We start from the raw sequence: 26,562 nt of genomic DNA on the forward strand, positions 1-26,562 counted from the left end.
TCCTGGTCCTTTTCACCAAAGCAGGAGAAAATAAGCTTGCTCCATCTTCCATGTGACAGCCCTTTAGATATTTGAAGATGCCTATCTTATCTCTTCTCAATCTCCTCTTTTCCAGGCTAAACATACTCAGCGCCTTCAACCATTCCTCATAATTCTTGGTTCCCAGACCCTTGATAATCTTAGTTGCTGTCCTTTGCACACAGGAGTGGATAAAAATGAAATTCAGTGGCGTAGCATGGGTTGTCAGCACCCAGGGCAAGGCAAGTAATTTGTGCCCCCTAACCCATGGATTTGCGCCCCCTAACCCGTGGATTTGCACCCCTAACCCTAACCCCCAGATGTTGCGCCCGGTGCGGCCGGGCCCCCCTGCACCCCCCACGCTACGCCACTGTTGCCTATTGTTCTAGGATCCAAGCTTAGTACATAACAGCAATAAATAAGTACAGTAAATAGTATTTCAACCTCCGGTCTGCTGCGAAGGGAAATGGCAGCAAGCTCCGTGTTGTCCCATTAAGGAAGGACACGGTCCAGGCTGCTAGGGCTTTGGGGGTGAGTGCCAGGGCTAGGCGCCCCCCCCCCCGAAAAATCCCCACTTGGACTCCTTGGCAGGTTTTGAATAAATATCTACAAATTTATTAATAGAATAGATGACAGATAAGGTAATGAAATGTACAATTTTTAACATGAAGAGAATAATAAGCACAAACAAATCAGGGAAGGGAGCTGAGGGAAGTCTTGGGAGGGAGAGGGAGGAACGGGGAGGGGGGTAAAAAGGGGGGGAAATAATGTAAATGACTATTTGGATTGATTGAAATTCTTTAGTAAAAATATACTTAAAAAATAATAATAATTAAATAGTATTATTCCATCTCAGGTGACTCTTTACCCACGATTAACACTACATGGGAGAGGAATTGAGGACAAGTGTACATGCCACTGCTACCCTGCACAAATCAGAGGGTGACTATCTATACTAGGAAGCTGGCTGGACTTGCGTAGGCTACCTGGTTGCTTTAGAACCTTGCTTTTTCCAGGGTTCTAAAATGTACAGGGAGTAGAACGTGATCAAATGTACATGAGCATCCACTCTTGCGGAGGGCGATGGAGGGAGCAGGGGTAAGCTTGCTAGCCTCCACACAGTGTTGGTCCCATGGTGAGAAAAACACCTTAAGAGGGCTAGCGTGTCCCTCAAATCTGAAATTATTCTAATTGGCTTTTGGAAGGCATGGGTATAAGCTGGGGTTTAATTAGGGTAATTTATCAGGAGCATTAACACATTCTAATGTGCAACTGAGCTATAATGCTAGGGTAGTGGTACATATTTTAATAAATGGATACATAATAGCATGTTGCACTTTCCCTGGTAAGGCCCACTGAATTAGCTGAGTACATCTAAGCTGGGCAATCTTCCAGTTATGGGTTGGCACCAAGTCAGAAGCTTCCCTCACAAGGTGCAGCAACATTCTGCACTCCATGGGTGGAGCTAATCTGCTGCCCAGGATAAAAGACCACTGGCAACTCTGTTAAATTGTGGCAGAAAAGTGTAATAAATTGTGCTTTTAAAAAAAAAAACAACCTAATTTTTTAATGCTTAAAAATACACAACAATGTTAGAAGCTGATTACTTTATTGTTTTTCCCCCATAAGGATTTGCTTTGCTTTGCTTTCAAAAATCCCATTCAATTTAAAAATAAATATCACCCTTCCTTCCTCAAAAAAGAAAAAAAGGAAAGAAAAGGTACAGGACCCCTGACAGTTAAGTCCAGTCATGAACAACTCTGGGGTTGTGGCGCTCATCTCGCTTTACTGGCCAAGGGAGCTGACGTTTGTCGGCAGACAGCTTTTCCTTCCTCAAAGCACCTCCCCAAAACTGGTGGCCAGCAGCATAATTTAAAAACAAAGTAACTTTATTAACAATGAAGGCTTACTTACTTGAAATACCATAGTAGGCCTACCCTGCATAGTTCCTTTCACGTCATTGTCGCTAGGGGCATTTCCGCTCACTGGGTTATACGTAACTAACTTTTGCTCAAAGTAGACCCACTGAAATTAATGGACCTCAGTTGGGCATGCTCATTAATGTAAATGGGTAAATGCTAGCTTCCTAAGCCCACCCACCCCACATCCAAGATAGCAGAAATCATACATGCACATCAGAGGCTATTGGAATTTATAGAAATGGGAAAAGATTGTCACAGGAGGCCACCACAGGAAAATGTGAGCAGGGCCTATAAAATGGAATGCTACCTCGCCCAAGCTGCACCTACAAGATGTTTGTAATTTTATTTATTATTACATTTATATCCCACTTTTCCCCCTCTCCATTGTTATCTTCACAACTGAGAGGATAAGAGACAGTGACTGGCCCAAAGCCACCCAGTGGGGTTCATGGCCGAGCCAGGATTTGAACCCTGGTCTCCCAGGTGTCAGTGCAGCACTCTAACCCCCACAGCACAATGCTGCTGGTACAAGAATCCTGGTCTCCACATTGTGTGCAGACAGTGCCCATTGCTGGCTCTGCAGTTGCCTCACTGGCCATACTAAGGGTGTTGCCATCTAGAAAAGGTGGGTAGGGTTTCCTTGTGGTAAAGGTAACGCTGCAAAACAGGTTAGTTCTTCACAGAGGGGAACACTATCCATGCCAACCATGACAACTATATGCCTCCTCCAGACTAAGAGGCGATATATCAGCTTCTAGAGTGTGAGAACAGGAGAGTCATTGCTTTCACGTCCTGCCTGAGGGCTCTTATGTTCTTGCAGCATTTTGATGAGATCACTTTTTAACCAAGGTGCCAACCTTGAACTTGTGAAGGAGATTTTGCCAAAATTTGACAATCCCACCAAACTTATCAACCAGTTTCTGCATCTATTTTGTATGCTAATGGCATTAGGAAGTATACACCACCTGCCATAATGCTGATTACATCTTCCATAACTACCTATTCACACCAACAGTGGGAAGGGTGTGGTGATAAACAAAGAATGCGAGCTAGTTGGATCTCGCCAGTATTTTCCTGCCTTTAGCCTTTTCTCCTGAAATAAGGGGATAATAACATTAGCAGCTTACTTCACTGTGTTTGTATTAGGATTACTAAGGCTGTGTTAGCATGTTCCAGCAAGAACAACAAGGGACCTGGTAGCCCCTGAGGCTTAACTTGACGTTGTTAAGGTTGGCTTGTTTGTTTTGGTGAGTTGGAGTGCACTTCATTAGACACATGAAATGTTCTTCTCAGTTGGCATATCCATGCATGATGCTACAGGCCGAAAGGGAAGAGAGGTTATTCAACAGATGCAAGAGAACAGGTGTGCCCCATTGCACTGTGGGCACAAAGAAAAGAAAGACCCACTCCCATTTAAAGAGGACCATTTATCTTCCATATCAAGCTGGCCACTTGGAGAGGCTCTACTCCGCCCAATTCTGATGGCATTAAATTTGCATCTCAATTCCAGTTCAGCAGCCCTGCAGGGGAGTCTGTCTCTGAAACTTTTTGTTCCTTTTTTGGGTTTTGTTCCCAGGGTGAGTTACAGCAATGCAACCGTGCAATCAAGAACAAGTAAAAAAAGTAGAACTGTCTGTGTACAAACAAGTGCATCTTGTAGCACAATATATAGATTAAGCAAAACAGAACAGGTGGAGTCCCATAAAGATGGACCTTAGCTGTCCAAGGCCAGGACAAAGAGGTGTATCTTCAGCATAATCTGGAAGTTGTCCAGTGAAGATGCTCCTGTGAGGAGGGCTGCCACAGACAAAGCCCTCTTCTGGACAATGCCTTTCCTAGTGAATGCAAAGGGAAACTCTGATCCTAAACCTCTGCTGCCATGTGGGATATCTTTGGGGGAAGAAAAAGCTAAGGGGTAAACTAAACAAATACGAAGAAGTGAAGTTGGATGGCGCCTTGTACACCCCCTCCCAGCAACTCCTGCTGCCAAGCTAGTGCCAAACACATCGCTCTGCTTTCCTTTGGATCACGAAGGATCCAAAGGATGCAGAGACGGGGCATTTGTGGCCCTTCCACATTGTGCTGGCTTCCAGGTCCCATCAGCATCCCAGCCAGAATTGCCAAGGGTCAGAGATGGTCCAACAACCCCTTGAGGGGACATAGAATCATAGAACTGCAGAACTGGAAGGGACCATGAGGAAGAACAGCCAGTCCAATCCCCTGCAATGCATTGTCCAATGTGGCGCTTGAACCTATAATCCAGAGATTAAGAGTCGACCACTGAGCAGTGCCGGATTTATGTATAAGCTAAACAAGCTATACCTTAGGGCCCCACTCTCTTGGTGGCCCCACAAAAAAATAAAGAAAAAAACGGGATGAACATTTCCAAAATATAAGATAAAAAACAAATAAAATAAAACCTCCATACAGCAACAGTGTTTTGTGTTGTGTAGGGTCCTATTTTGTTATGTGCAAATAGTTTTGATACCTATTAGGTCCATACATTAGGGACGCGGGTGGCACTGTGGACTTGCTGATCAGAAGGTTGGCATTTCAAATCCCAATGGGGTGAGCTCCCGTTGCTCGGTCCCTGCTCCTGCCAACCTAGCAGTTTGAAAGCATGCCAAAGTGCAAGTAGATAAATAGGTACCGCTCTGGGGGGAAGGTAAACAGTGTTTCTGTGCGCTGCTCTGGTTCGCCAGAAGCGGCTTAGTCATGCTGGCCACACGACCCGGAAGCTGTACGCCGGCTCTCTCGGCCAATAAAGCAAGATGAGCGCCGCAACCCCCGAGTCGGCCATGACTGGACCTAATTGTCAGGGGTCCCTTTACCTTTACCTTTAGCTCCATAAATTACCATATAGAATATATTCAATACAAAAAACTGTGACAATTCGTTGTTGACAAAGGACAGCTGGACCTATAATGGGCCCCATTACCTTCAGCAGCTTAGGGCCTTATCAAACCTAATTCCGGCCCTGCCACTGAGCTATCTTATTGGTTGATTTGGATTATATTGCTGTGCCGCTTTGCACTGCAATGAATCTCAAAGCGGCTTCCAAACAGTCAAGAATAACGACCTTATATATTTATTTATTTATTCCCTGCTTGCTCTTTGCTGCAACGGACTGTACGGAGCTAACCCCAGGGAAATGTTCCAGTGGAGAGACGGTGGTGGGAAGACCAGCCGGTCTGAAAGCGGGGTGTGGAATACTCCGGATTCCGGGGCGACGGAGTGGGGTGGTTTGAGGACTACCTCGTGCGGGTAAAGAAGAAGAGGTGGCTGGAAGCCAGCCTTGGCACTTTTGGCGGGTGGCGCGGAGATGGGCGGCGCGCAGGAGGCGGGGCCTGGGCGAAGGACGCGGCGGCCCCTGCCGGGCATGGGATAAAAGGCGAAGGCGGCTGCCCGGGAGCAGCGCAGGGCGAGATCCCCGGGGCTGCAGAGAGAGAGCAGGCGCGCGAGACCAGGCACGATGGAGATGTACAGCAAGGCAGAGACGCTGGAGCTGCGGAAGAAGCACATCGGGTGAGCCAGAGGCGCAAAGCCAGGGGGGCCGAGAGGGGCGGAGGGCGCAGGCATGCAAAACTCTCGCGCGCCCCAGGAAAAAACTTCCCAACTTTGCACCCCACATTCTGCAATCGCTCTCATTCTTCCTCCGGCACGATTGTTATTTATTATTAAATTTGTATACTGCCACTCATCCGTAGAACTCAGCTAACAGACCCCGGCAGGTCCTCTACCTGCGCGGTAAAGGCGACCTGCAAAAGATCTCTCTAGCGGAGATGGTGGCCGGGATCTCTCTGCGGTTGGGGGTGGGGTGCAGAATCAAGGTAGTGGGTCTACACTCATCCTGGCCAGATCAAACTCTGAACCAAATCGAAAGGGGGTGGAAATCAACCTACCAAAACCTTCTTTGCCCTGTCCCTGCCATCCGCAGAACTGCCACTTTCCCTGTATAAAAAGCCTCTGACAGTATCTTGCAGTAACGTATTTCATAGCCCTAAATTGTCACATTTTCTGAAAGGATCCGTATTTGATCATTTGAATTATCACGAATATTTTCTTTTTCATAAATAGAAAGGATTTAAAAGCAACACTTTTAAATAGGAATAGAAAGGATTTAAAAGCAACACTTTTAAATAGAAATAGAAAGGATTTAAAAGCAACACTTTCAATGGGAAAGTCAAGCACATGCTTTAAAATCTCCTCTTGAAATCCATGGAAGTTGCAGCCTGCTTGTTTGGAGATTTCAGTGCAAATCTGTGCATTTTTGCAGATGTTCAGACCCACAGTTTGCATAGAATTTAAGTCTTTTAAAGCACTTAACTTTTGGTGGGTCGTATTGCTTACCTAATTTCTCCCCCCCCTTAAAAAAAGAACACTTTAAAAAGTTTTTAGCACTTTCTAGGAAGGCTTATTTCTAAAAAAAAATCCAAACGTTTTTTAAAAAAAATATTTCTTAGAAACAAAAATGGGGAAATGCTACTTCCCTCTCTCTCTCTCTTTGCCACGCAATCAGCTGAAGCCCTGCTGATAATGAAAATTATTCACTTCTCTGGGGTGTGATACTCTGGGGTGTAATGCTTGAATACTGTACAAAACCCCATCTGGCAGTCCAAAAAATCTCCTTTGCCTCTGTGCATAGGACATCTGTGCCCTTATCTAACCCCTGTATAAATAGTCAGATTAACAGCCAGGAAGGTGGATCAGTGTTTGACCTTCCAAAGGAAACTTGGACAAGTGCAGTAAATGCACAGAGGTGCATGTGATGTCAGTGGCATTAAACAAGCATGCAAGATTGTGTAACCAGTTGATACACTGTACTCACAGTCCTTGCATAACCCAAGTGGATCCTGGGCGTTTTGCAAAGCCAAGCCTGGAATTCTGCCCGCCAGAGAGGCGAAAAGTTCTGTGCAAACTATGAGAGTTGTTGTCTCCCTTGGATTATTATTTCATCCTTAATACAATAATAAGCTATTTTGGCTCCATTGGCATACAGTAGAAGCTGGGAACCAGCTAAAGATACAAAAGGCCAGCCAAAACAAACAAAAGGTTAGGGCTCAATTCTTTGGGGCTGTCTTCTTGTGGTTCATTAAAAAACCTAGGAAGAGACTTACTCCACGTTGCATTGTTCTCCACTTCTCATGCACACTGCTTAATGCACTGGAGTCCCTACAGACACACTGGGAACCCCTCCCTTCCCCATTAGCAGCCCTGCTGTGCAGACAGCTCTCTCATGGAAGCAGCTGTATGCACCCAATGGAGAGTGTGGAAGAGGAAATGGATGGAGCCTTTTTTGTGTGGCAGGTTTGATGCTTTCTTAATGAATGGTTCCCAATTTCCCCAGTCTATGCTGTTTGTGGTGAGGGAACAAAACCCTGTGCATGTCCAAAATAACTCTGTTATTTGGAGATTGGCTTGGTGTGTTGAGCAATATATCACATTCGCTTCAGGTTACAGACTCCGCCAACCCAGAAATAGTACCTCGGGTTAAGAACTTTGCTTCAGGATGAGAACAGAAATTGTGCTCTGGTGGCGTGTCAGCAGCAGCAGCAGGAGGCCCCATTAGCTAAAGTGGTGCTTCAGGTTAAGAACAGTTTCAGGTTAAGAACGGACCTCCGGAATGAATTAAGTACTTAACCAGAGGTACCACTGTACTATGATGAGTGTTCCATGAAGCCAGCCATATTTACACTTGGAAAGACATAATTTACTATTTTCCCCTCACTGACTGAGTCTTTCCAGGACAATGCTTGAGGACTCCTGATAGACCATAATGAATTTGCTGCATTTACGTGTTTGTACAAGTGTATGCAGTGGTCTGGAGAAGGAGCTTTTCAGCAGACCTAAACTAAAGCAATGCTTTTGTGCTTTTCAGGCCCTCATGCAAGGTCTTCTTTGCTAAGGACCCCATTAAGATTGTGTGTGCCCGTGGGCAGTATATGTTTGATGAGAATGGAGAAAAATACTTGGACTGCATTAACAACGTAGCACATGGTAAGAACTATGGCGTAATATATGTTGACAGCTTTTAAAGTGCTCCCATTCATTTTAGGTAGATTTGGGGTCTTTTTTCAGGTACTCTCAAATTGACTTCTCTTCGCTTGGTCCTTTCCAGTTGGACACAGCCATCCAGATGTGGTCAAGGCTGCAGTGAAACAGATGGAGTTACTCAACACCAATTCTCGCTTCCTGCACGACAATCTGGTCCAGTATGCCAAGCGTCTCACTGCGACCCTCCCAGAGCCTCTCTCTGTTTGCTACTTCGTGAACTCTGGGTATGGCTAAAGGACTTTTCATTGCTATTATCTTTTGGAAACTTGTATAAATTAACTTCTACATTTTAACAGCTTTGGGAGATGATGAGAGAACAAATATAGGGCTTTCTAAGGTTGTGCCCAGGTCTTCAAGTGGGCAAAAATTCATATGGTCATAGTATTTGTTTATCTTTTACATTTCTATCTCATCTATGCATGCATGTTTATTTGCGGGACCGCCTCTCCTGGTATGCCCTGCAGAGGACCTTAAGGTCCATGAATAACCATAGTTTAGAGGTCCCGGACCCTAAGGAAGTCAGACTATCCTCCACCAGGGCCAGGGCCTTTTCAGTGATGGCTCCGACCTGGTGAAATGCTCTGTCCCGTGAGACTAGGGCCCTACAGGATTTAACCTCCTTCCGTCGGGCCTGTAAGACAGAGCTATTCTACCTGGCCTTTAATTTGAATTCAGCCTGGTCTTTTATTTCCCTTCTTCCCTTCCCCTCCCCTTTTATGAAGATCACCTGCACTGAGACCCCACAGCTAATTCTCCCCTGGCCTCCTCACTGGCCTAAGTAGGACCAATTCAGCCAACTAGCCCTGGGGATTATCTAATGTTTATTTCCCCTGAAGTGATATCTGAATTTTATTTTATTGTTATTCATGTTTTATACTGTATTTTATGCTGCTTTTACAATTGTTTTTAATTTGTTAGCCACCCTGAGTCCAATTTTTGAACCAGGAAGGGCGGGGTATAAATAAAATGATGATGATGATGATGATGATGATTGTCAGGGAACTGACATCAGAGCAGAGGGGAGAGGCGAGGCTCCCAGATTCTGCAGGAGAGGGAACGAGTAAGGGAAGAGAGAGAACGTCATCTGGGGAAGAAAGTCCAGGTGACACCAGGAAGAAGGGAGAGGCAGAGAGCATCTCGGAGGTGAGGCTCCGAGACTCTTCCAGTGAAGTCAGTGAGGAGGGTGGAGGACCACCACTTGGCACGCCCACTCTGTGCAGAAGGCTTCCGCGCAGAGAGGCGAGGCGAAGGTTGTCCGTCAAGGAATTCTTATGCTGGAGGAAATTTAGGAGACGCCCACTCACGGATTCGTCGAGCGACTGAGCAGCAGCGCCAAGGGCTGCTCAGTCAGGGAAAGACACAACCACCCCTAAGCAGTTTGGAACGGCTGGAGGTTTACACACAAGCAACCCCAATTCCCTTGACAATGATGATGATGATGATGATGATGTTTCCCTTGTTCCTATTTTACTCTTGCAACAACCCTGTGGGGTAGGCTGAGAGACAATGGGGGGAAAGCTTCATGGTTGAGTTGAACCTGGGTTTTCCTAATCCTAGTCTGAGACTCTGTACTTTCAGCAGATAAGGGTTATGACTCTGCAAATGAAATCTCTGCAGAAGAAGGTTTCACTAGATACAATCAGTTTTACCAGATACAAAACACAGGAAGAAGCTTGCTGCAAAGGAAACAACAGATTGCAGCGCGAGGGTTTCTCCAAATGCAAAACAACCAGATTGTGCAATGGGGAACTGTCTCTCCCTCTCCCAGGCCTCTTTGGATCAGTCCAAGGAATTCCTCCCATCAGCTCCAATGCATTCAGTGAGCTCCATGCCCACAGGGGCTCCTCAGCAAGTGATGTTCTGTGTACACAGCGGGCCACATCTCTTCATAGAATGGGAAGGCTTCACATACAGGCAGCACCAGATCATGCCCACAACCTGTATGTCCCCTCATTTTCCTGGGCAGCCCTCAAGATTAGCAATGTAAACCGAAGCTGAGCTATTCACAAGTTCATATTTTGTGTCCAGCTGTAGATTTTATGATAATCAAGACATGAACAAATGTGCAAAATTCACCTAGGTTTAGATGTGATCGCTATGGGATGCTTTAGTTGAGATTCCTGCATTGCAGGGGGGTTGGACTAGATTACCCTTGTAGGTACCTTTCAACTCTACGATTTTATTTCCATGTGTGGGTCCATGTGAAGCAACTCTTTGGCTTTCCAACCCAGAGAGAATCCTGCCCTCATTCAACATTTTCACTCTGAATCCAATAGGTGTGCTATTAATCATTTCTAGGGGATTAGAGTTTGACATATGCCTGTCTGGAGTTATTTTATCTTTGGCTTAAAAAAGTTTATTATGTAGCTCTCCTGTTACAATAGCTGCTTTCATTGCCTTCTAATTTTGTCCTGCAGATCTGAAGCAAATGATCTCGCTTTGCGCCTGGCCCGCCAATACAGGGGCCACCAAGACGTGATTACACTTGACCAGTAAGTATACTGATGGTATGGATGAGATCAGTTTGTTGCAACATGATGCAGATAGGTCAGTCTGTTCAGTCTGTAGCCAAGCACCCAGAGCCCCATACATGAAGATTCTGCATGCATGGAGCTTCCCTGATCACAGTTAGTTTCTCATTCACCTCAAATGAGGTCACTGATCTGCACACAGTGATCTGTAAATAAATGTATCCATTAACTTCATCAAGACTTCTTCATTTTAACTCAAATCTCTGTTTTGCCTCATCTGTTTCTGTGAGGAAGGGGTTGCCTCTGCATAGTTGTATGTCATAGAGGGAAACAGTCTACTAATTCCCATTAATTAGAGAATATTTGCATTTGTAGTTCAATAATAATAAATATTAAAAACAATGAAAATTGTGAATAACGACATTGAATATGTTGCTGTAGTGATACCACATACAGAAAACTAAGGTTAAGCTGAGATTCTTTGTCAGTTTAGGTGCAAAACTTATGTAAAACATGTGCAAAACTAACCTGTAACAGAGTCTGCTTCTGTTGAACTCTTTCACACCCTGGAGTCACTTTGCATTCATCTTCTGTTTCAGTGCTTATCATGGCCATGTTACATCGCTGATTGACATCAGTCCATATAAATTTAATCAACTGGGGAAAGAGGCCAAAAAGGAATTTGTACATGTGGTAAGTAATTATTATGCTGGATTCTTACTGCCCTTAGCATATTTCTGTTCATTGCAGATACAAATGAAATGCAAAGCTAAACTGCATAGCAATACCTCCACAAAAATCAATAGATACTATTTAGTGATATTCTGGTTGGCCTAATCAATGTAAGAAGCCCGGGGCGCTTCTCACAAGATGAATTGTATATGGACAGAGATATATTTTGTCCTGAAAAATGCAAGATACCTGCTTGTGTATATTAAAAAGAAAATGCATGCTAACCTACAGTAGAAAAAGCATGTTTTTAAAAAACAAAAAAACCCCGTAGGTTTCTGTATCCAAGAATCTCTTAAGAAGTGGCTCCTAATTATCATGAGGAATTCATGGACAATAAATCTGACAGTGGCTAGTAAGCATAGCTCTCTTGCAAGGTTCAGCATGAGCAGGCCCCAAGATCTGGAAATCAGAAACATCCTGCCTTCTAGATGCCAATGCACCCTCCCCTCATGATAGGCCTGGCTTAAAGGACCCCTGCACACACAGATCCCTACACACTTTGAAGCCCCTTCAGACTGATGTCAATTAGGCTGATGGACAACAGGGGCAGACTTTAGTAATATAGCTCCCTGAGTGAGGACCATTTTTTGTGCCCCTTCCCCCTTATTTTCACAATAATTCTTTTTGGTGCAGTTTACCCTTATTTATCCATATAAATATAAGTTTTTAAATTATTTTGTGCTCCCCCTCAGCCCGGCACCCTTCCAGATCACGGGGAGAAGGAGCAGAAGATTGCTCTTCCAAGCATCTAATAGGGGGTTGTTGAGAACAGAGATTGAACTAGATATGAGTCACTGTATGTTATTATGGTCTCAGTTCTTTGTCGTTTCTGCCTTCTGTCCCACTTCCTGGAAAGCCAGGGATACGGAAAGCCTGTGGACCTATACATTAAAATACTGGAAATGTTAAGGTCCTCTTGTGCCTCTGATGCATGGTTTCTTATTAACCTGCTGTGGGAAGATTTAGAAGAAAATCAGCATGTCCTACGTGAGGTGCACACCAGATAGGGTTTTTAAGGCCAGTTTTGTTCCTGTCGGAGGAGGAGCCAAGGACAGTGCACTCAAAGATTTCAAATCTTCTTTTGCCACTCTTTAGGCTCCTTCACCAGATATATACAGAGGAAAATATAGAGAGGACCATCCAGACCCAGGAAGCGCTTATGCCGATGATGTGAAAAAGATAATTGAAGAGGCTCAGAAGAACGGCCGCAAGGTATGTAAACAACGGAGGAACATGAAAGCCTGCTCAGATTGTGTCCTGAAAAATGCTCAATTAGGTGAACTTGACTGCTTTATATAGTAATAATAATAATAATAAATTTATATCCCGCCCTCCCCAGCCGAAGCCGGGCTCAGGGCGGCTAACAACAAAGTTCTCTTTGCCTCAATTCATTCATAGAAAAATATAGCTGGAATTTCTTTTGTTTTTACTGGATTCCTGGATTTTAAGGTGCCTTCTACCCCCCCTTTAACTTGCATTCAAAACTCTCACAAGAAAATAATAGGTAAGGATTGAGTAAAGAAGAAGAAAGGAATAAATAAATCTAAACCTCCGTTTCATACGTAAGAGTAGGCTTAAAGCATAAAGCGCTATTTTGATTGTGCTCTGAAACTTCACATAGAACTTTTGCTGAAATTAATGGGGCTGTATGTAGCAACAGTTAAAAGGCACAGGATATAATGCACTGCAGTGTACAGCCTCTGTTCCTAAAATCCCCACCCAGTTTGAGCCCTCATGCCTAAAGGAGGCTTACGTTTATTTATTTTTGCAACAACACAAAATCATACAAACTACCAAACAGATTAACAAGAAGAAATATATAAAAGCCCAGCAGCTTCTCAGAATTTCTCAGGGGGGTGTCCCAGTGCAAAGAGAAGAAAATCAGTAGGATCCAGTGGAATGTTGCACTTTGAGGATCCAGAGACATGAATTTAAATGCTAGCTCATGTGAACAAAAATTACTCAAAGCAGTTGACAAAATGGCAAAGTAAGCTGTTGATTTAAAACATAGCATCTTATCACGAGTAATGATATAGGAACTTGCTGACTTTGGTGTGGAGAGATATTTCTAGAACTCGCATGGAGGCTTGTTATTATTAGTCACTTCTTTTCCAGAAAGGTGAACTCGAAGGAACTTGCAAAAGCAAACAATACAAACAAGAATAAAAACAACCTAAAATGCCCACCAGTAGTGATTGGAGCCACTATTTCCCCATCACCTTAAAGTCCAAAGGAGCCCACCCATCTGTCTTTAATTCCTTATTGAGATTTATAAAAAAGAAACTAACGGATAGTTTCTATTTCCCCCCCTTTGTCTGTTTCCTCCCTTGCCCCTCGCATTATCTTCCTCATAGGTTCTGGTGCCGTAGACCTCTGCCAGGAGCAGTTGATAAAGTTTCACAGACTATGGGGAGCCTCCTACTGTCTGGCTGTAGTATACCTCTTCGAATATAGTGTACGCTTCTTTACACGTTACCACACGACCTTCTTTCCAGGAAGACGGCACTGCTCAAGCTTGCATGGACCCCTGCTGATACTCGGGGAGGGTTGTGCAAGAGTGAGGGAGGCAGTCAGTTAAATAGCAGATTTGGGCTGACCCTCCAGGCAGACTTGGGGGAGAACAAAGGCATAATGCTGAATGCAGAAAATGTAAGCTTCCAGTTCCAGTCTATCTGATCTGCTGATGTTGATTCCTGATCCCAAATAACCTTTTTTGGTTTGTTTGTTTTCATTCCTAGCTACTGGAATCACTTCAGCTGTAGGCTCTGTCTTTTTGTCAAATGCCTCATCCTGATTTGCTCTGCATACGTTTTCCTTCTTCTTAAGCAGGGGTGCCCAAAATACAGCTCTGCACATCTTCAATGCATTTGTTTGTTTCCCATTTTGAGCCACAGGAAAGGGGTTAAATCGGCTATCACAGAATGCCATGTGAATGAAGCTGATGGAGGTTCACGAGTTCACAGGGTGAAGCTGATATAAAGACTATAAAGCACCTTTAGTAATTAAATTATTGAAATGTGGACAATCATCAATAATAAATAGATAATAAATAACTCATCAGAACAGTGAACCCATCAGATACTTCCAGTATCACATTTGTATTCTGCAAGAATAGGCCGACTAAATGAGTTTTTAAATAAATGTGCACAGTAAATCCAAGACTTCGAGCATTGGGTCAATCATGAGCTGTAGAATTATGCTGAATGCTTGCCCTGGCATTGAAAAACTGGGCACCTCTGCCATTTTTGTTGTCGTTACTGTTGCTCACAGCTGTTCAAGATGCAACATAGCTATCCAAACTGCATATTCATTTATCTTGCCTGTTTTCATAGGGTTCGTGCCTGTAGCTGTTGTTTCATTTGCAAACGAGTAAGCAGAGGAATGCTCTTCTTATAACATCTTCTCTTACTTAGATTGCAGCCTTTATTGCTGAGTCCATGCAGAGTTGCGGAGGCCAAGTGATTCCACCTGCAGGCTATTTCCAGAAAGTGGCAGAGTATGTATAGTGCTTGGGATGGGTTACTTACAGGAGGCTACTTACTAAAAATCACAGGAAGAGTCTACTTATTTGGTTCTTTGTGTAGCTTTAATCTTTGTTCCTTGAAATTTGAAACTGCTACGATTATTATTTTTATTTCTGTAAATAAATATTGCCCAGTAACAAGAGATGCCTTTCTCAAAGTAGCTTTTGGCAATTCAATCCAAGGCCAATAAGTTGGTACATAAGAATATAAGTATTGCTCAAAGTTCAGTGATGGCAGACAAATTGGATGGCTTTAAAAGAGGACTAGACAGGATAAGGTTATTCATGGCTACTAGCCAGTTAATGTGTTATCACAGTCTGCTTATGGGATTCCCATAGGCAACTGGTTGACCCACTGAGAGAACAGGATTCTGGGCTAGTTGCAATGAACAGCATGACTTCTTATTGCACAGTAGCTCTGAGGTGATCTGCACATTAAGAAAAATCACATGGTACATCATTCCTAGAACTTGAGAATACAGGAGGCCCTGCGCATTGTGTGTATCAGATCTTTTTATCCAATATTTCTAGACCACACATATCCTTCTGTGACTGGACAGAGTGAACTCAGGTCAACTTTATCCATCTTCTGGCCATGCTATAAAGAGCATATGGCCTGATAAGCACTTTTCTGAATTCTCAGCTGTAAATGCCCCTTGCAGGACCATAATTGAAGTCTTCATATAAACACTCCTACATGACAGTGACACATCACAGTGAGACATCTGTTCTGTTCCCTTTTTATTTTCAGCGCTGTCCGCAAAGCGGGTGGAGTTTTCATAGCTGATGAAGTCCAGGTCGGTTTTGGTCGAGTTGGAAAAAAATTCTGGGGATTCCAGCTACAAGGTGAAGACTTTGTGCCTGACATTGTCACTATGGGGAAGCCAATTGGCAATGGCCATCCCATGTCTTGTGTAGTTACCACCAGAGAGATTGCAGAAGCTTTTGGTGCCTCTGGACTGGAGTACTTCAATACGGTGAGCTTCTCTTCTAATATTATCATTTATAATTATAAATTGGGTATGAGGAAACTTTGGCTCTCCAGATGTTGCTGAATGATCATTAGCCCTGGCAAGTTTGGCCAGTGACCAGGGATGATGGGACTTGTAGTTCAGCAATATTAGGAGGGCCACATCTGTTATAGGGGCCTGGCATGCATAATTGCACCATCATCGATTGTTACAGAAAGAATGTTCAGAGCACCCAGTAATGACTCAAATAATGCTTTTCAGTGAAGCCAGTTCACCCAGTTTAGACAACAGCATCAGGCAACATCTGGCCCTGATCCATCTCTTATGTATGGTGTGAAGTGAAATAGCACCTGCCTTCTCAATCCATTTGGCAGAACTTCATGCAATCTGGGCCAATGTCCTTTGGATTCTATGTCCATAGGTGCAGCAGTGGCCCAGGGGGTGGGGGAGCAGCAGTGACAGAATGTTACTGTGTAGGCCAGCACTGCCAACCCAGAGTTCCTCTGCCCTCACTGCTGCCCCAACCCCATCTCATCTCCACACAGCACTGCTGCATAGGCATGAAGTATTATTATCTTTTGAAGACACTGGTGGCAGACCAGGAGGGTGGGGAAGACGAGCGTGCTCTCAATTCCCCATTAAGCACAAGGTGATAGGAAATATTCAGCCTAGTAAGGTTTGACCATACGTTGAAATATCATGCATGCACCAATTGAGTCTCATACTGAATAGATGCTCAGGTTGAATGCCTAAATGAGACTTTGATTGAAAATGTACAGCTTCGTCATGCAAATAATATTGAACACATGGTCTCTTGTGTGTATATGTAAAACCAGTATGTCAGGGAACTGCCATCGGAGCATCAGGTGGTGGAGGGGCTCAGGGAGGAAGAAAGAGACTCAACAGCTGAAGCAGGCACCAGCAGGGGGAGGAGTGATTCTCTGAGGGAATGTGAGCAGGAGGGAGGGCTCAGGGACGCTTCCAGCGAAAACAGTGGGGAGGTATCTGAGTCTCACATAGGGAGACCTACACCTCGCCGGAAACTGTCACGCCGTGAGTCCAGGAGACGCGTTTCCGTTAAGGAGCTCCTTTGCTGGAAACGCTTCCGCAGACAGCCACTGTCGGACTCTACTAGTGACTAGAGCAGACATGTCTGAGGAGCTCCGTCACACACTGAGGTTTGTGGGGTCGCACAAACTCTGAGGGAGCACGATTTTACGCACAAGCAGCTAATCAATCCCTAACAGCAGTCCGACAGTCTTTGTACGCTGCCTGTGCAAGAGAAAGCATCATGAGCGAACCAACCGGAACCGGAGGAGCTGGGGTTGGGGCTGGTCCAAGCTTGGAAGATAGATACCGAGCGTTGGAGGTCCAACTGGCGCTGCAGACGGCGAGGCTGGAGGAGAGAAGGGCTCAGGATGCAGACAAGAAGGGGAGAGCCACTCAGTTCCCCAGAAAGGTACCAGGATTGGTGCAGAAGTTTGGGGGGGACCCCAAGGATTACCATGCCTTTAGGACAGAGATGCAATATGCACTTAATGTGCAGTTTGATGAATTCCCTGATGAGGAATCACGAGTTGCTTTCGTGATTGGGCATCTTGAGAGGGGGGCGAGAGACTGGGTTCGACCCCTGATGGCAACGCACAATGACGTACTAAAGGACACGATGAAGTTCTTTCGTGCAATGGATATCATGTTTTCCAGCGATATTGAGGAAGGGGTGGTGCGCAGACAGCTAATGGCTTGCAAGCAGGGAAGCCGATCTGTCCGTGAGTACTGGACTGAGTTTACCATGCTGGTTCACAGACTGGGTTGGGATTTATCGGCGGCACCCATTCAGATGCTATTTGAAGAAGGTCTTTCGTCGGCTGTGAAAGACGAGCTGTCACGGAGCCCCAGGGCGGGGTCTATGGATCAGCTGACCAAATCTGCGCTGACCATAGGAGCGCGTCAGGAGGCAAGAGCCTTGGAGAGGCGGGAAGGGAGAGGGGAACGTTGGAAGGAGTTCCGCATTCCAGACATTCCTGAGCCAGCTTTCCCGCCGGCAGAGCCGATGGAAATCGGGACAGCGCGCGCGCGCGCATTTTCAAAACCCAGCGAGGGGGCTAAGAAGGAGGGAAAGGGCGCCCGGAAATGCTATCTCTGCCAACAGCCAGGCCACTTTGCCAGAGTATGCCCCCAGAGGAAGGAATGGCAAGGGATGGTGGGAGCTGTTGAGGGGGAAGAGCAGGGGGAGACGGAGCAGGTAAAAGCCAACGCCTGGTTGCCACAATCGGGGCACTGCAGCCAGGCCAAAGAGCAGTGAAAGTGCCCGTGCCAGAAGCTCCTCGACCTGCTCTAGTGATTGAAGTGTTGCTAGAGCTGCAAAATGGACACCCCCTAAAAATAAAGGCGCTATTGGACTCAGGCAGCTCCTGCAATTTTATGAGCAAGGAGTTTGCTGCTGAACACCAGATACAGACTATCCCTTTAAGCAACCCCCTGCAGGTGACCACGATCGATGGCAGGGAGTTGTTGGGAGGAGGAGTCAGCTTGCAGACGGTCCCAATGATCATGAGGGTGGCAAGGCACACAGAACTGATAGCGTTTAATGTGGCCACCTTGGGAGGCGCTCCCATTATTTTGGGAATGAGCTGGCTAGCTCTACATGATCCGCTGGTTGGCTGGCATCAAAGAGTGGTGTCCTTTGGTTCAGCACATTGCTTAGAACACTGCAAAGGGGAAAAGGGTTCAGCAGGGGCCCAAGTCACCCTAGCAGGGACTGAAGTAATGGAGAAGGTGAAGGTACCACCACAGTATGCAGATCTCAGCGACGTGTTCAGCGAGAAGGAAGCTGACCAACTACCCCCGCATAGGCCCTTTGATTGCCAGATCAATTTACTCCCTGGAGCACAGCTTCCTGTGGGCAAGTTGTATGCCATGTCAGACAGGGAAATGCAGGAGTTGCGAGAGTTTATTGACAAGAACCTGAAGAGAGGTTTCATCAGAGAGTCCAAAGCAGCGGGGGGTAGCCCAGTGTTTTTTGTGGACAAAAAAAACGCGGACAAGCCGAGACTTGTATGTGACTTTAGGAGGTTGAACGCAGTGACTGAACCAGTGGTGTTCCCTATGCCCAGGATTGATGATATTTTGACCAGGGTGCGGAAGGGAAAGATTTTTACAAAGCTGGATCTAAGGGGGGCGTACAACCTGATACGCATAAGGAAAGGAGATGAATGGAAAACCACCATGTTTACCCCTTTGGGGGCATTTGAATATCTCGTTATGCCATTTGGATTACAAGCAGGCTCCGCGTGCTTTCAATCTTTTATGAACCATGTACTGGGGCCTTTGCTCTACAAGAATTGCGTTGCTTTCCTAGATGATGTGTTGGTGTATTCGGAGAATGAGGAGCAACATGTGAGAGACGTCAGAGAAGTGTTGAGGAGACTGCAAGCCAACAGGCTGTGGGTGAAACTGGAGAAGTGTCAGTTTCATACCAAGGAGGTGGAATTCCTGGGGTACCGCCTGTCAGACAAGGGATTGGCCATGGATCCCGGCAAGGTGCAGGCGGTGCTGGACTGGAAAACACCAAAAACCAAGAAGGATGTGCAGAGGTTCCTAGGGTTTGGAAACTTTTATCGTAAGTTCATCCGCAACTTCGCCCATCTGACGGCGCCCATTACTGACTGTCTCAGCAGTAAAAAGAAGTTTGTATGGACGGCGGAGGCGGAGCGAGCGTTTGAGGAGCTGAAAAGGGCCTTCGCCTCTGAAGAACAACTTCTGCATGTGGATTTACAAAGGAAGCTAAGGGTCGAAACAGACGCATCTGACAGAGCCATAGGGGCGGTGCTTCTTCTGCAGCCGGGAAAGGAGGAGTCAGAGTGGCGACCGTGTGCCTTCTTTTCGCGAAAGCTGAACAAATCCGAGAGGAACTACACGGTGTACGACCGAGAACTTCTTGCGATTCATGAGGCGTTCCGGAGATGGAGGCATCTGCTAATTGGTGCACAACATAAGGTGCAAGTGTGCACGGACCATAAAAATCTAGAGTATTGGAGAACTGCGCGAGTGCTCAACCAAAGGCAGTTGAGATGGGCCCAGGAGTTCTCCAAATTTAACTTTGAGATTTGTTACGTGCCAGGCCCAGAGAATGTTAGGGCGGACGCTCTCTCACGCAAACCTGAATATTTGGAGGGGGAGGGAGCACCTGAAGAAACCCATATCATCCCAGAGGATCGCTGGGTGTGTGGGGCGACTTTGGTGGGACAAAGGGAATTGGTAGAGGGTACGGTGCTTGATGCATACGCCCAGGACAAACTCAGGGGTCTCAGGAGGGAGGAAGACAAACCCGGTGGTTTTGAGGAGAGAAATGGGGCATTGTATTACAAGGGAGCGTTATATATACCCGAAGGGGAATTGAGGGAGAAGGTACTCAAGCAGTTGCACGATAGTCCCACAGCAGGGCATTTTGGGCAACACAAGACCATGTGGCTGGTTACTAGGGAATTTTGGTGGCCCAAGGTCAGGGAAGATGTGCGGGAGTATGTGAGAGGGTGTGAACAATGCCAAAGAGCCAAGGGGGAGAGGCGGGCGCCGGCTGGTTTATTAGAACCACTGCCCACACCTGAAAGACCGTGGGAAGCAGTGGCAATAGATTTCATGACTGATCTGCCAAGGTCTAGGGGGAAAACAGCCATCATGGTGGTGGTAGACCTGTTAACTAAAATGGCCCACTTTATAGCCTGCTCACATGCGGTCACAGCAGAAGAAACAGCCAAATTGTTTGTAGAGAATGTGTTTCGGCTGCATGGCGCCCCCTTGAGGGTGGTTTCAGACCGGGGAAAACAATTTACTTCCAGGTTCTGGAGGAAGCTCATGAGCTTACTGCATGTAGAGGTTAATTTCTCAACGGCCCGTCATCCAGAAACCAACGGGCAGGCGGAAAGAGCAAATGGGGTTCTCCAGCAATATTTGAGGTGTTACGTTAATGACAGAGAGAATGATTGGGTGGAGAAGCTGGCGTTGGCAGAATTTGCCTACAACAATGCAGAGAACGTGTCCACGGGGATGAGCCCCTTTTTGGCTAATCACGGGTGCCATCCCAGAGCCTTCCCAGGGGGGGAAGGGGAGAACTGGAGCGTTCCAGCTGCAGAACAGTTCGTTGAAGAAATGGAAGCGATTCATCGCCAGCTCCAACTCAACTTAAACAGGGCTAAGGAGGAATATAAGAGGCAGGCAGACAAAAACAGAAGAGAAGGTGAAAGCATTAGGGTGGGGGACCAGGTGTGGCTGTCAACCCAAGGGTTGCCATTCAAAGGAGGTTGTAAGAAGTTAAGACCCAAAAGGCTGGGTCCGTTTGAAGTCATGCAGCAGGTCAACCCAGTGGCTTTCAGACTCCGGTTACCGAACCACATGAAGCTGCACCCAGTTTTTCACAGGTCGTTGCTGTCACCGTATAGAGGAGACAGTGAAGGGAGGGTCACTAGGGGACCAGCAATGGAGGAGAAGGAACACAGCTACCATGTAGCGGAGATCCTTGATTCCAGGTGGAAGGGAGATCAAGTAGAGTATTTGGTAATGTGGGAAGGGGAACCGGAGTCGGAAAACACCTGGGTTAGGGCAGAGGATGTCAATGACGAAGTTTTAATAGAGACTTTTCATCAGAGGTTCCCACGTAAACCTCAGCCTGTAGCGAGGTTCCGAAGGGAATACTTTGCCACCACCGATGAGGAAGAGGAGTTGGAGGGGTTCCCAGATTCTGAAGAGGAAGAGGATTCAGCGAGCCAGGACGACGATCGATGGAGGGAGTTGTTCGAGACGTCTGAAGATGAGGAAGATTCTTTTCGGGGTTTTAGCCCTTCACCTCCCAGAGGGGAGGTAATGGGAGGGGGTGAGGGGGGCCCTGGAGGGGAGGTGGATGTCAGGGAACTGCCATCGGAGCATCAGGTGGTGGAGGGGCTCAGGGAGGAAGAAAGAGACTCAACAGCTGAAGCAGGCACCAGCAGGGGGAGGAGTGATTCTCTGAGGGAATGTGAGCAGGAGGGAGGGCTCAGGGACGCTTCCAGCGAAAACAGTGGGGAGGTATCTGAGTCTCACATAGGGAGACCTACACCTCGCCGGAAACTGTCACGCCGTGAGTCCAGGAGACGCGTTTCCGTTAAGGAGCTCCTTTGCTGGAAACGCTTCCGCAGACAGCCACTGTCGGACTCTACTAGTGACTAGAGCAGACATGTCTGAGGAGCTCCGTCACACACTGAGGTTTGTGGGGTCGCACAAACTCTGAGGGAGCACGATTTTACGCACAAGCAGCTAATCAATCCCTAACACAGTACATTGTGCTTACTGTTTTATTTCTTTAAAAGTGGAGCTGGAGCCTTGTTGTTGTTTAGTCGTTTAGTCGTGTTCGACTCTTCGTGACCCCATGGACCAGAGCATGCCAGGCACTTCTGTCTTCCACTGCCTCCCGCAGGAGCTGGAGCCTAAGTTATAGCAAAGCTTTACTCTATGTGGAAAAGCAGTACAAACCCTGTGGTGTTTCACTCCCTTCAAACTTTTCAAAATAGAAACTGAAGAAGAAATATGACACTCCATAGCACCACATAAGGTGCAAGTTAAAAAGATAGAAGGGAATTTGCACCCAATATTTCTTGTTTGCCTAAGAAAATAATCTGATGCCAAGCCCCGTCTTGCTCAAAACATTCATCAAAATCTTTGGATGAAGAAATAATTGAGGCAGCAATAACCTGTTTCTTCTTGGCCATTTCCCCTCCCTCAGTTTGGGGGCAACCCAGTGTCCTGTGCAATTGGACTGGCTGTTTTGGACGTGATAGAAAAAGAAGATCTCCAAGGGAATGCCACACGTGTTGGAAACTATCTCACTGGACTACTGAAGGAACAAAAAGAAAAGCATCCACTGGTGGGAGATGTCAGGTAGGCCCAACAGGGTAAACATAAAAAGTTTTAAGATCTAGAAGAATGTATAACTAGGGGTGGCTTCTTCAATCCAAGGACTGCATTGCCTTCTGAAGACCCAGGAGACGCATTCCAGTGGAGGGTGCAATCATACCCACCCCCCTCCACTGACAACTACTGAATAACAGATCAGATAACTGTTTTGTACAGGAGACCTACCACACTACTTTGCAAAACTATTTGGAGCTGTGTGCCTTTTGTGCAACACTGAGATTTGATTGCTGCACCTCTGATTCCCTCCCTTTTCTTTATATTTTTCAGAGGTGTTGGTTTGTTTGTTGGAGTGGATCTTGTGAAGGATCGACAAAAGAGAACGCCTGCCACTGCTGAGGCCCAGCATATTATCTACAAGTAAATATATACTGGCTTGCTTTAGATGTTCCTTTCATCAGTTTTAACTTTACAACTTCCAGGCTAGACATTCAAACTGAAGGAGCTGAAATTCATAGTCAGGTCAGGGCTGAGCAACTGAAGATGCCCTCACGACTTACCCAGAATCATGAAACACAGCTTTAAAAGGGACTGACTGCGTTATAATTTCACATACCTAAATGCATTTTGGAGTTTGCATTCCAAATTAAATCTGTGTTCCCTTCTAATCAGGCTGAAAGAACAGAGGATTCTTCTGAGTGCTGATGGACCTTATCGAAACATCTTGAAATTTAAGCCACCCATGTGCTTCACTATGGAAGATGCAAAGTTTGTAGTTGATCAGATTGATGAGATCCTCACAGGTAAGCATTCTTGCATGCCTACCGATTCCTTTGTATATATGGCCTCCAATTTTGTTCTATAGGTAACAGAGGTAGTTAAGAGTGTGGCAGAGAACTGGGGAAGGAGGGAGAAAGGGGTGCAGTGGCTGTAGCCTTTCTTAGTGTCTTGACACATTTAAAGATATAGGAAAGACTTTGCAACTCCAGATGCCAAAATCAGATAAGAAAGAGTGGCCAGCATAAGCTTGTGACCCATTGCAGAGATGTCTGATCATTGTTGGAGATGCAACATTAGATTATGTAGACTGCAGAACCAGGACTGATTTAGCCAGGATAATTTCAGCTCCCAGGTGAACTCATAGTGGTAAGTTGGGGATAGTTTGCTTGTTGCTGAAACGTGTCTTAAGTGAATTCTAAAGAAATTTATCTAGTTCTACAAGAAAATAAGCTAGTATTTAAAACCACACGAACTTTTTCTTTACATTTTGCGACTTCTGTACCTAATGATGGAAAACCTACTCCTTCCTCCTCTTGTCCCAGATTTAGAAGATTCAACAATAAACAGGACCAGAGATGAATTACCAACAAGTGTACAGAGTAAAAGAAAAGTAAGTTGGAAACCCCAAAATGACACTGCCAATAAATATAGTCAAAAGTAATCTAGATGGACCATTGTCCTGGCTCAATATAAGACAGCTTCCTAAGTTCCTATGAGCTGTCTGAAGACTTTCCTGTCTTATAAAACTTCACCCACGTACCTCATGTTTAGGGCTTTCTCTCAGTACACTTTATGTCATGCCATGCTCTCCCCCCTCCCAACCCTCATACAAGCAGTTCAAAACTCACCTATTCCATAAACCATTGGCATAACCCATAGTCATAACTGACATAATGCCCAAATTACGTGCATGCAGCTGCATTTGCTCACATCATTCTGTTCTTATCCTTGGCTTTGCATCCTTCATCTCTGCTGATTCCCTACACTTGCCTCTCTTCTGTCTCATGCAATGTCTAAAATTTGATTGTAAACATCTCAGGGACCTGTTTGCGCTTGGGTCCTGGCCTCAGCTTTTCCACAGGCATCTGGTTAGCCACCGTGAGAACAGTGTGCTAGATTAGATGGGCCATTAATTAGCTGAATCCAGCAAGCCCTTCTACATTTTGCACCAATGAATACCGATAACCTAGAACCACAGGCTTGTAAAATATGTGGTTCTGGCAGTTCCCATGACATCAAATATCTGCTGATGCCAATATCTGCATATTCAATCAAATTGTGCATTTGTTTTAGATGCCCACAGATGGGAGTTCCCAGCTTGAATGCATCAACGAAAGCATAAGCCATATCAATGGAAGTGCCTGCAGACAAAAAAATGGATTTTATGCTGAAAACAACACAGTGCCTTGCAAAAGGATCAAGACATGAAAAGAAAATTCTATAAATAAGAATAACTATGTACAGTTGGGTTGTTTAAGGATGTATGGGTTTGTGCAATAATTGGTAAGAATATTGGCTAGTTATACATTATGATGAAGCATCCATTTACTTATGGTCTAAATTTGGAGCATCATGCTTTGCAGCCACAGTACAACGGTAGCATGGCCTCATTTGTTTCAGATGTCTAGCTGACTGGCCATCACTGATGTGTCTTTGTCCTTTTGGAATCTCAGTGTTCAGTATTGAGATTTTAATAATTTCCCCATGTTTTAATGGTTTATTTGTTATACTGTGCAACTTTCTGGTGGGGCAATTCATGCCAATTCTGAAATAAATAGAAATGTTATCTTGTAAATCTTGCATGCAATCTAACAGAGGACACATGGAACAACCAAGAGTGTTCCACGAAAACCTGCCAATCAGCTTCTTAGGCTGCCACCCTATCCACATTTACATGGGAGTAAGTTCCACTGAACTCAGTGCAGCTTGCTTCCTGAATGTGTGGGGTTGCACTGTTGGTGGAGATGGGAGTGAGTCCAATCCCATATTCAAATGGATTTCAGATTTAAAAAAAAAAAAAAAATTAAAGGGAGCATACACAGCACCTATTTCCACACACAATTTCCCCTTCCAGCTAGGGATGCACACTGGAGCAATATTGTAATATTCAATGACAAAGATTTTATAATAATTATTAATTGTACAGTATTAACTATATTGAAAATGAAAACTTTTAAAGCACTGCTGTATTTAGACAGTATGCCTTCTTGGTCTATATTTGTCGGTTGTATCTCTGCTGTTATCAGTGTTGTTTATGAACTCTGTTAGGACACCAGTTTGTTTTCCATTTGCTGGAAACTCTTGTTTATTCCAAAAAAAAAATAAAGCTATTTTTAACCTACAGGTCATTGTGTCATGAAATGAATAACCATCAATATTTAATAATTACTTGGTAAGGTTACATTCTTCTTAAAGTTGATCTTTGGCCTCATTTACTCATCTCAAACTAGGCTTGGCTATAAATTAACATGATTAATGCATATGGGTATTCCTTTCTTGGAGAAGATGAGTAATGGTCCAGAGGTTGCAGGCACATATTGCTGAGTGTGCACAAGCGTTCTAAATTATGCAAAAGTAATAGTGAGCACCCCTAGGAGACAGAGTCCACATTTGTGCACAATTATATATAGATACAGATATAGACAGATTTATATAAAGGTAAAGTTTATATAAAGTTTACTTTATATAAGTAAAAGTAAACTTTACCTTTACAATGGAACCTTGGGTTGCGTACCGTCTTCCTTACAAACACTTAGGGTAATGAGCTCCGCTAACCTGGAAGTAGGTGCTCCTCGTAGCAAAATCTGCCTAGGATACGAGTGGAAGTCACACGCCAGCAGCATGGTAGCAGTTGGAGGCCCCATTAGTGAAAGCGCGCCTCAGTTTAAGAACTGTTTCGGGTTAAGAACGGACCTCTTGAACGAATTAAGTTCATAACCCGAGGTACCACTGTATATAAATATTTACTTATACAAAAAAGTAAACTTTGGAAAAGTTTCAACTGGTTCCTTATTGTAAATTCCCTTCAAAAGACTGTGCAGTAGTCTCAGATCCACTCCATCCAGTGCCGTATTTACATATAAGGTAAACAAGCTATAACTTAGGACCCCATTCTCTTGGGGGCCCCCAAAAAAATTAAAGTAAAAAAACCTGGATACTGCTTATTGTATTTCAGTTCAACAATTACTTTGATAAAATACATTTTT

The 26,562-nt window shown here is 45.1% G+C and overlaps 2 protein-coding genes across 2 annotated transcripts in view; both read left to right on the plus strand.

Moving 5' to 3' along the window:
- Positions 1-3,449, plus strand: part of COL25A1 (collagen type XXV alpha 1 chain) — a 320,962-nt gene extending 317,513 nt beyond the window's left edge. The window contains exons 37-38 of the mRNA XM_081208237.1: positions 875-960; positions 3,234-3,449. Coding sequence (XP_081064363.1) covers positions 875-960; positions 3,234-3,252 — 105 coding nt within the window. The 3' untranslated portion in view covers positions 3,253-3,449. The remainder of the gene's footprint in view (positions 1-874; positions 961-3,233) is intronic.
- A 1,862-nt stretch (positions 3,450-5,311) lies between these two features.
- ETNPPL (ethanolamine-phosphate phospho-lyase) lies at positions 5,312-25,697 on the plus strand. Its single transcript, XM_081208143.1, has 13 exons — positions 5,312-5,465; positions 7,819-7,937; positions 8,059-8,218; positions 10,412-10,486; positions 11,065-11,158; positions 12,293-12,409; positions 14,611-14,693; positions 15,472-15,697; positions 22,449-22,603; positions 22,907-22,996; positions 23,249-23,379; positions 23,899-23,966; positions 24,650-25,697. Exons 1-13 carry the CDS (start codon positions 5,413-5,415, stop codon positions 24,782-24,784), a joined length of 1,506 nt encoding a protein of 501 aa, XP_081064269.1. The 5' UTR covers positions 5,312-5,412; the 3' UTR covers positions 24,785-25,697.
- Positions 25,698-26,562: the final 865 nt, after the last annotated feature.

This window comes from Podarcis bocagei (assembly GCF_964188305.1).
Source record: "Podarcis bocagei genome assembly, chromosome: 9".
Lineage (NCBI taxonomy): Eukaryota > Metazoa > Chordata > Lepidosauria > Squamata > Lacertidae > Podarcis > Podarcis bocagei.